The sequence below is a fragment of the Pimephales promelas genome, chromosome 9 (genome assembly GCF_988280905.1).
Source record: "Pimephales promelas chromosome 9, fPimPro1.hap1.1, whole genome shotgun sequence".
In the NCBI taxonomy this organism is placed as follows: domain Eukaryota; kingdom Metazoa; phylum Chordata; class Actinopteri; order Cypriniformes; family Leuciscidae; genus Pimephales; species Pimephales promelas.
Genome location: NC_142777.1, coordinates 27,601,961 through 27,613,975, shown reverse-complemented (window position 1 = coordinate 27,613,975; position 12,015 = coordinate 27,601,961). Strand labels below are relative to the sequence as shown.

The window sequence follows — 12,015 nt, the reverse complement described above, 5'->3', positions numbered from 1 at the left end:
CTTTATTAACATGGCTAAAATTTTGGAGGGTTATTTATTTATACACTTATTATACATAAGTATGCAGTGTCACTACATCTATCGACTACATATCTGACGTTTATAATAAACCAACCCGTTTGAAAGTTATGGGTATATTTTAAAAGTACATGCAACATTAAAAACAATGTTACAAGTGAGTGAGCTGCCTGTGACAAGATGGCCGCCAGGTGCGGCCGTCCACCTCCATTGGCCAGCAGCGCCAATGGACTGCAAAATGGTAAAAATGAAAAGGCAGTAAAAGAGTAGCCCTACTAGTGTTTTTTATTCTTTAAGATGTTTTGTGATAGCTATTTTTTTTTACTTTTCAAGTTATTTAACAAACTGGTGTCTCAGTTTGGCCAAATTTGTGGTAATCTGGTTTAGCTTCAATTATTGTATCAGTTAATATTAGGGCTTTGAAACAATTAATCGCGATTAATCGCATCCAAAATAAAAGTTTGTGTTTACATAATACATGTGTGTGAACTGTGTATAATTATTTTGTATATAAATACACACACGCGCGCATGTTTATATTTAAGAAATATCTGCTTATGTACTGTGTAAATATAATTTGTACTTTATATATAAATAACATATTTTTCTTAAATATATAGACATGTATGTGTGTATTTATATATACAAAATAATTGAGAGAGAGAGATTTTCTGAGCCAAAAGACACCCCTTGTTAACAAGTTAATCTAGTTTAACGTTACATTTAAAACGGAAAACATGCTTCACCATTTTAAATTAATAATACAGATTAAATAAAAAATATTTTTAAAATAAATTACAGATTAAAAGAAAAAAAATGAACAGCAAACATATATTTTAGAACACACTAGTAAAATTGGAGTAGCCCAGAGCCATGTATTCATGGCTCTGGAGTAGCCTAGTTGTTCCCTTCAGGCTCTGGTTCCCTTCTGTCTATGGTTGTTCCGCTCGTGGTTGTTGTACAGGAAGTGATCCAGTGCGCATGCCCAAACGGTCGCGGCGGATTTGGCGTTTGGTTTGAATGGTTTGAATAAGCGACTGCAGACAAACACGAGAGAAATAAATAAATAATATTATGTAGCGAAAAAATGGCCGATTTATCTAACCTTACGGGGTTAGTCTCCGAACCTTCCGGAGAAATAGACTCATCCGCCTCCTCTGCGAGCAACAGAAGTCTGCGTTTGGCAGAAAAAGAAAAAAGAAAAGGCGAGGCGGATCCCTTTTCTCTCGCGGTGAAGTATCTATCTCAGGGTGAGTGGAGCAGAAAACATAACAGAAACGTATTACAAAAACAGTTTAGAGGTTTACAGTTTAACAGTAAGAAAATATGTATTCGTTTATTTTTTCGTTATTTAGTAAATCTGCCAACGACTCAGGACGAATTCAAACTTTTACATTTTGTTTCTGTATTGACTGTCTAACGTTAGTCATCAGATGCTGTTTCACATCTTACTTAAAAGTGCTATAATCTCTATTTACATTCATTATTGTATGTAACAGTGGAAGCTGGCACCGTAGTCAGAGGCAATGATGAGCTGGAGAGGAATATAGTGGTCGTGGAGACAGTATCGGTCAGTAAAGGTCTTTCTCCGGAAGTCATCACAGTGCTGCTGGACTTGGCTTTGAGCCTAAATGCAGGTAATATAAATCAGGAGGACAGACATACACGGATTTCTTCAGCTACCTGTATTTGTTTGCTCAACATGAGAAGGAGTTCATCATTAAAAAACACTATAGCTATGAGATTAGTCACAAATGTCAGTTGCTCATCCTCATTCTGCTGAATGCCTTTAGTGGTTCATCATCACACAGATGATAAACTTTAGTTTATCCAACAGGAACTGCGAACTGTACCCGAGTGCTGAAGTTTCTAATACCTGCCACAGTGGTGCCACAGGAGGCCATCGTGAAGGGCATTTCGTGGCTATGTGTAGGGAAAATGCCAATAAATGCACAGGTAAGGGCTGATGATTGGTCTGACCTGGTCATTGGTGAAATGGCTGCCCACTTAATTTTAGCATTTTTTTCTGCATGAAATGAGAATGAATTAATTGCATTCATTTATGGAATGTGTTATCCATGTGCATGTTTAATTTAATTATTTTAATCAAAATGTCATAACTTGGTCTTCGGGTGAAACAACAGACTTCTCACTGGTGACGTAAAGGACTTCTCCAATCATTGGAGTTCACACAAACTCACATTCATCTGCTTACATTTTTAAGATCTCAAAATCTAATCAACAACCGATGCATAGCACCAAGTCCCCAGCCTATATTTTTCTTTTCAAAATCCTGTACATTTTGACGTATGCCAATATGGAAGATCTGTCATTACTTTCATTTCATTGTGACTTGACACTTTTAGTTCACTCTCTTAGTAACATATTTTCTTTTTAGGTTCTCTTTGTCCGTTGGGTACTCACTGTTTTTGACCTGATTGACTGCAAAGACAACTTAAGATCCATTTATGGCTTCATTTTCAGTTTTGTAACTGAAGAAAATCTGGTTGGTAGTGCTTTGCAAATTCTTATTTTAATTTAAAATATGTCCATGTAGTCAAGTCCACTGGCATATGTTTTATAATTTCTTTACAATAAGTTTTTCGGTGTTAATTTAATGTGATATATATTTTTTTTCTTCCAGTGCCCTTTTATTTGCCACTTGTTGTACCTTTTAACAATGCGGGAACATGGTGAGTTGTCGGCTAAGTAGCTTAAATTGTATGTATGTGAATGCTACAATAGAACATAAGCATGTTATTTGAACATCATTGTGAACTTGTTTTTCTGTTCCCCCCCCCCCCCCCCCCCCCCATAGTTCACCCGTACAGAGTCAGGAAACTTTTGGATATCCAAGCCAAAATGGTACAATTAAAATAAAAGCCTCAATATCCATTTTTATAAATGTAGACTTACTGCAGTGTTATAGAATGTTTTTTTTTTTCCGTTGTGTTTCTCTATAAGGGCAGACAACCATTTCTCACACAACTTCTAGTACTCTACAAAGTGTTCCGCCCTGATTTAGTGATGCTCTCTCTTCCAGCAAGAGTGAGGGTTAGTGTTTTCATTACTGTTTTCTTCAGCAGAATACAATGTCTCAGACTCTTAGACTGCAATTTTTCTTGTTCTCCAGACTGGATTCAAGAATCACAACTCCACCTGGAAAGTGGCTCTGAGTGCTGTGCAGAGAAAAAATAAGGGTGCTGTTTTAGTTGACCAGAGCCTGAGCTTAGATGTGAAAGAGAAGCAATCCTCCAGAAAGAGGGTAATATGTCTTCAGCGTAATGCTGTAAAGAGCTTCACAGAACTCTGACTTGTCAACAAAAGGCTGGAATACATCACAACCTTAACAGATTTTAAAACAATAGGCATCATACATTCTTCTATTTTGTCTCTGCTTACAGATAAAAGCTGGGTATCAAGTACTAAACAACTGAGGATTGTGCACTACCATTCTTTCAATTATTCCCAAACATCAAATTCGCACAGAAACATGCACTTTGTTGCTAGTAGATGCATGACAAATGGTAACAATATATTCTACAATCAGCTCAAAATACATAAAAACTAAACAAACAAAACATAAAACCTCAGATTGAACAGAATCATAGTTTGAAGTCTTAAAAATGTAGTCTGTGCCCATCATACATTGCAGTTTTCTGTGAAATTTCAACTGCAGCGGCCCAAAATATGATTGGCAAAGGTTGTCTAGTGTATTCCAGCCTTAACAGCATAACAAGTTATGCTGTGAAATCATAGGAATGGTGGACATTAAGTAAATCGGTCTCTGAGATGAATGTTTCTCACTACCTAATGTTCATAGAAACTACATCATCTAGCGATACCTCCCTTGAGCTCAGCGTTCGACAGGAACTCCAGCAAGAAGGTGTTCCGTCTGCAGGAGCTCCGTTCCTTCAAAGAGTTACTGGAGAACATTCACAATATAGAGGTAATGCACATATCTTTTTCTTTCTCACAATATGCATCATCTATTGAACTGAGGTGTATTTTTTGGGTCTAGTGGTGTGTTGGACATTGAAATGAGGCTTTGGGGTTGTTGATTGGCATTGATTTATTGACTGTAGCAATAAAACAGAATCCTGATTTCTTGGGATTGTTAAACACAAAATCTAATTTTGTATATTATTTACATTGCGTTCACCTGATGTGATTTGTAAACAAAGATCTGCACTACTGTGGTTTGGCCACTTGGTGGAGCTAAGCCTTCACAAGACTAATCAAAGAGCACGTCATTAAAGCACTTCCACCTTATAATATTGGTTTATTACTGCCCAAAATTTCACAGCAGACAACTTTGCAGATGAACATTAAACAACTCTGTAAAATTAAATTTTACTTAAACCTTGGCATCTCTGTCAGTCTACTTGGTGGATCCACTGACATAAGGCTCATTAAATCTCTTTGAAAGATTGGTCTGTTGATGTTTCTGCATTATTTTGGACAAAATGAACCTTTTCACAGTGTTCCTGCACCACGTTTTAAGTGATTTTGCAGTCTGCAAAAGGGAAGGGTCATGAAAATGCTTTCCAGTAGCTCAAACAGTAGTGTTGGCGCTTGCAACGCCAAGGTCATGAGTTTGATTCCCAGGGAAAGTAAGACCTGATAAAAATGTGTATCTTGAAATTCAAAGTTAGTCGCTTTGGATAAAAGCATTTTCCAAATGCATAAATGTAAATGTAAGGCAGTTTTGGCCATTGGGAAGGCTCATTTATTCTTTCTCACTGTGTCAACACCATCATTAGAACCAGTCGTTTCACAGATGAAAGATACATTTGCTCGTTAATTACAGAAAGAATCAGCCATGTCTGTTGTCAATCTGTCACTTGGATTTAATAATTTATTATTTGCTGAATTCCCATACTGAGAGGCAGCTGTTCGTAGAGTGACACAAATTACAGTTTTTGGAAATAGTGAGAGAATGTAGCATGGCAGAATGTTAAACTGTTGTATAAATTGTTGGTTTCAGTGCAGGTCTTGAAGGAGCCAGAAGTATGACTGGATTGGTTGGTTATTTGCCACCAGCTGTTTTGACAGCTCTTGTATATGATATATTGTCTCTATGTTGTGGGGATGCACATTGCATAGTATTTTGCTGCTTAATGCTGAAGTCATAACTCGTTTTCAGCTGCCTGCCCAGATGGGTTCGCTGCTGGGATCAGCGCTGGCTCTGCACTACCTGGACTGTGTACAGGATGAATCTGCCTTCCTGCGCCTTAACTTTTGGCTTGGACACTCATTGCAAGAGGGTACATTTTTCATGCTGTAATGCCAAACCTTTTCAGTCATTTGTAAAGTTCTGTAGTCACTCCCAACACCATTTTTTAAAATGCAAGTTCTGTTTTATGAGTAAAGTACCATAATATGGTTAATTCTCATGTTTGTTTGTTTTTTTGGCAGAGTTTTTACTATGTCCTGTGGATGGGACTTCTGATAATACTTCCGAAGCTTGTCGCTTTCTGAGTACCATCCTCTTTTCACAGCAGTTCCTGCAGGTACGATCGAGCCACAGAATACATATATTACCCAATAGGGAATTAACCTCGAAAGCCTCAAAGTTGGATGAGTTTGCATGAGAATAAACATGTTGCAGTTTATTCCACAAATCTATCAATTATTTGTTTCTGCTTTGCTTTATTTCTTTTGTGAATTCCTGAATGATCTCCCTACTTGTTAAATCTTCCAGTCCCATGTTGACAGGGTTTGTTTGTAAATTTTTTTTTTTTTTTCAGGAGGGATTCTCCAGCACGGAGAGTTTCCTTTATAAGTTCCTGAGTGTGTGGGATGGCTCCCTGCTCCGGCCGCAGATCCTGGATCTTCTCAGTGACATTCCCTTGATGCCCAGCTTTTGTAAGTATCCCAATTACCTTTGTTACAGTCTGGGTTCTTTAAAAAAATTCTTTGCATTTGTTGGTTTTGTGAAAGTTGTAGCAACTAGGACGAAAGTAAGTAGCAATATCACAGACAAGTACTCCCAAATGTTAATGGTGTTTTTACATTCTTTATTGATAAGAAGATAGATATAATATTTTATTGTTTTTAGCATTTTATTGGTCAGGGTAGAAAATTCTATTTGTCCTGTACATAAAACTATAACTTGAACAATGTTTCTTTTCTTTGCCTGTAGACATGCATAAACTTCTGTTCGAGCCACTGAAGCAACTTTATTTTACCTCCACAGTATTTTTCAAGGTTTGTTTGTTGTTTTTTAAATGTACTCTTATTTGCTTCCTTCCTATATTTTGTATCGAGCTAAGCATGAGTATTACACGAGCCAGATTATGTCAATGAATGTTCAAACAGTTTAGACATGTCTGAATTCTTAAGCCACACTGCCGCTGGTGAGAGCGTCAAAGTGGCCGGAAGTCATTAATTTTCAATGAGAGCCGGCGGTGAGAGTTGAAGTCAGGTCAACTTCATGGTAGTAAGCAATGACGCGATTCGGCGGCAACCAATTGAAATGTAAAGTGCTCCGTTTGAGAGAATTCCAGAGAATGCAGTCCTGTAATCTTTGTGTCTGACCACATTAGTTCCCAAGCAAAATAGAGGAGGTTGATCATTTGACTTTTGATAAGAAGGCGTGCAACACTATTCATTGGCAAGATTGCTAGAACACTTTTTCAGCGGGAATGCAAATTATATTAGCACTTAACACAAAAAGCCACACCATACAAATGGCTTTTAATTTATTTCATTAGCAAACATGTTACTATAAGTTATTTCCATCGATCAATTTTCTGCAAAAATAACGATCGACATGCTTGTTTGCTTTGCGGCCCCTTTAAATACAGTTTTAAAAAAGATCATGCATGCGATCTACATCAGAGCGTCCACAAATCTTTCCACGGCGTCGCTGGCAGGGTGGCGAGAGCGAATTTTGCCGCTCTCGCTGGCGGCGGTGTGAATGTACGGTTAGCATCTTTGCACTTCCTGTGATGTTTGAGTGGTGTTGTGGTTAATCTTGCTGCAGTTGAAAACAGGTTTTAATTTTTTTTTCCTGCCCTTATCTGTGCCTTTCTCTCATTGTCCTCATCACAGTGTAGTGTCATCGAATGTCTGAATAGCATGCTGGTGAAGTGGCTGACATGGCATTCTGTCAGCGCATCGGAGGGTGGTTTGGATATCAGTCTTAACAGCAACAGCACCATGTGAGTATTCAAAAACCATGTTTAATATTAAATGTATTTTAAAATAATAATCCCTAGTCTTATTTTGCACAATTTATCAGTTATTATCAAAAGATTTTCAAAATGGAAATTAAAAGGACTTTCTCCCCTTATTACCAACAGAATATTCTTGGAAATGTGTTGCTTTATAGAAGTTAAATTTGTAAAAGTTGTGAATGCTGTTTTCTTAAATATGTCTTGCACTTTAATACTGAGTGAAGAAATAGGACCTCACTCCAGTGATTTGTACTCTTAAAAGCCTTGCCTGAGGTTTACCACTATGGCTCTTTTTATATTATAAATTTAAAAGAGATCAATGAACTGCTCTTGTGGTCGGGCTCTGTCTGAACCTCGTTTACCCCGAAAGTGTTCTGTGGGATGGTGTGTAATGAAGTGTGGTGTATTTTTTTCCCCTCGCTTGTCGTGTATTGCTTTTCTCTCACTGCTGATTTGGTTATTTTCTTATTTCATTACTGAAGTGCACAGCTGAAGGAGAAATTATGATCAAGGGCAAAACCTTGTTTGACTGCCCCGGTGTGTCATGCATCAATACGATACACCCATTATTCCCTTTTTCGCTCAGGGTCTCTGTGCGGTGTAAATTGTGTGAGTTCCAAGCATAGCACAAAGACACATCTGGTGTATACTAGGTGTGATTTAAAGCTGATTTATTGTTCTCTTTTGGAGAAATATAGTTCACTCTGCAAGCAGGAACTGTTTTTCACATGTTATTTTGTGTATGCTTTCAAAAATAAAAAGAGTGGAAAGAATAATACACTCCCCTTTCTAGGACTATGACCTTGTCTGGCTTCATGGACTCCGTTATGGAGCTGGTGCGCTTTGTAGGACTGCTGGCGTCTGAGGGACTCCGTCTGGAGAACTGCCACATTCTTCTGCTCAACCAGACACTTGCGTTCTATGAGACGGTACACTCAGCTATGATTAACTTAATTAAGATGATATTCTTGGCAAAGTGTACATCCACGGCAGTTCCTGCCCAAATTTCACTATGTGCTGATTTGTTTGAGTAGATTTAGCACCAGAAACACTGATGTTGATGACTTTGTGCTAAAGCAGATATTTGTCTCTTGTCATGTCTAGGTGTGTGACATGTTTCTGAAGTACAGCTTGCCTCTGGTCATCATGCCTCCGGCTGGTGTGTTCTACCCAGCTCTCTTTGCCACAGACTCTATCAGTGTGGATCGACTCGGCTACATCATGTACAGGTACTATATTGTGAGCTCTAATAAGCTTTGTGGGTCATTTTATCACTCTGGTCAATTCTGGATATTAGTGCTGTAGCAGTGCGTCCTACATATTTTTGCGTCGACACTTCTTTCTTTCTTTTTTTTTTTGCACATTCCCACTCCCAGTGGTACAGCTTGCCACACACACACACGTGAGACACCGAAACAGGGCAGAATAGAGGACAAAGACAACTAGAAGTGAATGTGCTTTCCATGAATCGCATACAGTAAACAAACCCTTAACTAAAAAAAAAACTTTGCAATTTATACGCGCAAAATGGGTGCCGGTGTCGTGAGACGTGGCCAACAAGCTCGGGCTGATTCGGCTTGAAGTCGTTCATATTCGGACGTGCCGCCGTCCGTGCTCGAGCAGCAGAAAAATATTCTTTATGTTAGTCGTCCAATTAGTCATTAGATTAGTTGACTAATCGATAAAATAATTGCCCAACTAATCGTTTAGTTAATAATCGTGTACCCCAGCCCTACTGGATATTTTCTGCTTGATATTAGCCTGACCATGCTAGATTACAGGCATCTTCTGTAAGAGTTTTCTGTACTTTTGGATGAGTGAGCCGTTTGAGGGTAAGTTACTCTTCATTGCATGTGCAGTTCCCATGGTAGTGGGACACCTGTGTGCTTCTGGTTAAAAAGAGGGCAACATCCTGAACCTCCAATTGCATTACATTGCCATGGCATGATGCCTGTTAGCAATAGATGAAATGAAGTATGAAGATCCTTTCATCTGCTTCGGCACGCAAACCTTTCAGTGCTCCAGTGAAGACTTAAAGTGATAGTTCATCAGAAAATCACCTTGATGCTAAATGTATGACTTTGTGGTTTATCAAGTAACAGAAATTGAGATGCGTTACTAGATACTGCTAAGCTCCAAAAAGGACCAAAAAACAAACTTGAATGTTGCCCACATGACTACATTCCAAAACATTCGAAGTGATACGGCAGCTGAATTTTCATTACTTAAGTCTTCAGTGTCACACGATCCTTCAGAAATCATTCTAATATGCTGATTTGATGCTCAAAACAAAAATTTCTGAAAACCGTTGTGATAAATGTTTCTTTGATGGATTGAAAGTTCATTTTTAACGATGTAATTTTCTTTACTATCAATTTTGATCAATTGTATGCATCCTTGCTGAATTATTAATTATTTGACCCCAAACTACTGAACCTGAATGGTCTCATTTTATTAACATGATTAATTCGGTATAATATGATGATTTTATTAATACAATCCTGTTTTTTTTTTTTAAATAATTTTTTTCAGGTACCGGAAGAATCTGACCTTGGCTAAGAAACAAGAGCAGCAGAGAGAGGTAATTAGGGGATACTGTGTCATAAAACGAACACAGCAAACACACAGAACACAGAACAAAGTCATGAAAAGCCAATTCTGTGTATGCTGGAGGTTTTGTGTCTGAATAATTTACTCATAATAGGCAAATTAAAAAGACCTTCAAGCTGTGATTTTAAGAATTTACCATTTATTGCTGTGATCTTCACCTTACCTGCTGGGGATGAAGAGAGATTTCATGATTGAATCCCAGTGTGACAAAAAAGCCTCAAAATATGAGCATGGCACTGTCATTACAGAGAATAAAATGGATAAATAATCTGATCACAGCATTGCAATTTTATGTCTTTAAAATATATGAGCAAAGGTTTTAATTCACTCACAAGGTGATTCTTTTCTCACTGTGTAAATCTTAAAGATCCCCTTACTGGCACCAGATGTTATTTTATCCACAAACACTTTGACAGCTGACAGCTCATGACTTAGTTTCATGTTTAATGTCTTCTTACATTACAGCAAACCTTCCACATCAGCAGAAACACATACAAGGAGTTTAATCGTAATCTCCAAGCCATGGTGAACTCCATGTGGAATTCCTGGTGGGGCATCCCTGGTTCAGACCTTGAGATCAACAAGGATCTAATTGCTCTGACTAAAGTAGCAGAACCCTGGTGCCGTTTCGACCTCATCCACCACCCTGCACTTTTCAGCTATGCCATCGAATTTCATCAGAGGGTGAGTGAGATATTCTCACACTAGTGCCGTTTAATAGCACTAGAGTTCATATTAGTACAGTGATGCTTGACTGTCATCTCTTTTGGAGAGAAGAAATGGGACTCAGCTGTGCACACTAATTAGATGATTATATTGCATCAAGTGTAAAGCCTTGTCACTACTGCGGACAGGGCAGCCTCCTCTTTTCACTAATAACTTTAAGATTGGACAAAGATTAATGTGGTATTAATGTATCTTTTATAGAGGATCCATTAATATAAAATTACATTTTATTATTCATGGAAGCTGTGTGAGACTGGAGTTTTCATCATCTTTAATAATACAAGTACCTTTTTTGGTCCGACTGCAACATTCAGCAGTGTACTACTGAGATTTAAAGCAGGAGGAGAACAATGAATATTTATGTTCTTTTTATCAGTGTTGGCCGGAGAGGAAGGATGTGGATATTGGTTCCATAAAGGTACTAATGTTATATCATCATCTTTTTATTTAAAACCTTTCTGATGTGTGTCTCTCATAGATTTTATTTCGGAGCACAGTCATACATAGTAACTGTTCTTCTCGTTTGCAGACCGGGAAGTACTGGAACTGGTATATGGAGTTTCTCTTTAATCAAGGCTTTGATGGCCTCAACAACTTTATTCAGACCAACACTGGCCACGGCTCCAGCTGTCAAGATGAACGGCAGCCCTCGAGTCAGACTTGATGCTGGCAGGAAGTCCAGGTGTCAGGGGATTCATAAAACATGTATATATTTTATAATCATCCTCTGAAAGATGGCAGAAAAGAACCACTTGCATCGTTGTAAATACTAAATGTACATTACAGGCCATTTTGTTACTTTCTAGTCTTTTCTAGTGTTGTGTAAATTTTTTAGCCTTTTTTGTATCGTTTGTGCACAGCAAACAGAACTAAAACATTGCGATGAACCTTAATATTTGGGAAAAAATGATTATGACTGTTAAATGCCATCTAGAGTACAATTCTCAATATTTATAGCGATTTAAAACTAATGTCAAAGATTGATGAAAAGTCTTGTTTATTAGTCCTATAAACCAGATGCGGCTATGTATCGTTCACTGGTCTCACATTAAAATGAATCCTTTGCTCTTAGGTGTAGCATTAGGTGTTGCAAAGTTGTTTTGTTGGCATTTGGAAATGGTCCTCATTGCAGTACACGAAATCCAGGGGGAGGAGTTGGATCCAGACCCAACTCCTCCCACCTTGCATATACTTACCCATCTCCGCCCCCTGATCCCTAGCCCCACCCCTAATTCTACCTATCTCCACCCTCTCATCCCCATCTGCAACCCAATCCTTAACCCCACCCCTAATCCTACCCATCTCCGCCCCCCTGGATCTCATGTCCTGGGATGAGGTGCTACTGATGTCAGGATCCACTGGACTTGAGACAGGACTTGTTTTGAGACCTGTTCATTTGTAATGATTGAGCTTTTGTATGATATTTTTCTCAAAGTACAATTTAGTTGTATTATTTTAAGATTAAATCACACAAGTCTGT

The 12,015-nt window shown here is 38.2% G+C and overlaps 1 protein-coding gene across 1 annotated transcript; it reads left to right on the top strand.

Moving 5' to 3' along the window:
- The first annotated feature begins 971 nt into the window (after positions 1–971).
- Positions 972–11,606, top strand: cenpi (centromere protein I). Its single transcript, XM_039655184.2, has 20 exons — positions 972–1,268; positions 1,518–1,655; positions 1,856–1,974; positions 2,417–2,524; positions 2,663–2,711; positions 2,837–2,883; positions 2,983–3,072; positions 3,152–3,283; positions 3,842–3,967; positions 5,165–5,285; positions 5,437–5,531; positions 5,769–5,886; positions 6,164–6,228; positions 7,075–7,184; positions 7,993–8,128; positions 8,304–8,428; positions 9,732–9,780; positions 10,275–10,493; positions 10,912–10,953; positions 11,065–11,606. The coding sequence occupies exons 1-20, from the start codon at positions 1,106–1,108 to the stop codon at positions 11,197–11,199; spliced, it is 2,187 nt and encodes a 728-aa protein (XP_039511118.2). The 5' UTR covers positions 972–1,105; the 3' UTR covers positions 11,200–11,606.
- Positions 11,607–12,015: the final 409 nt, after the last annotated feature.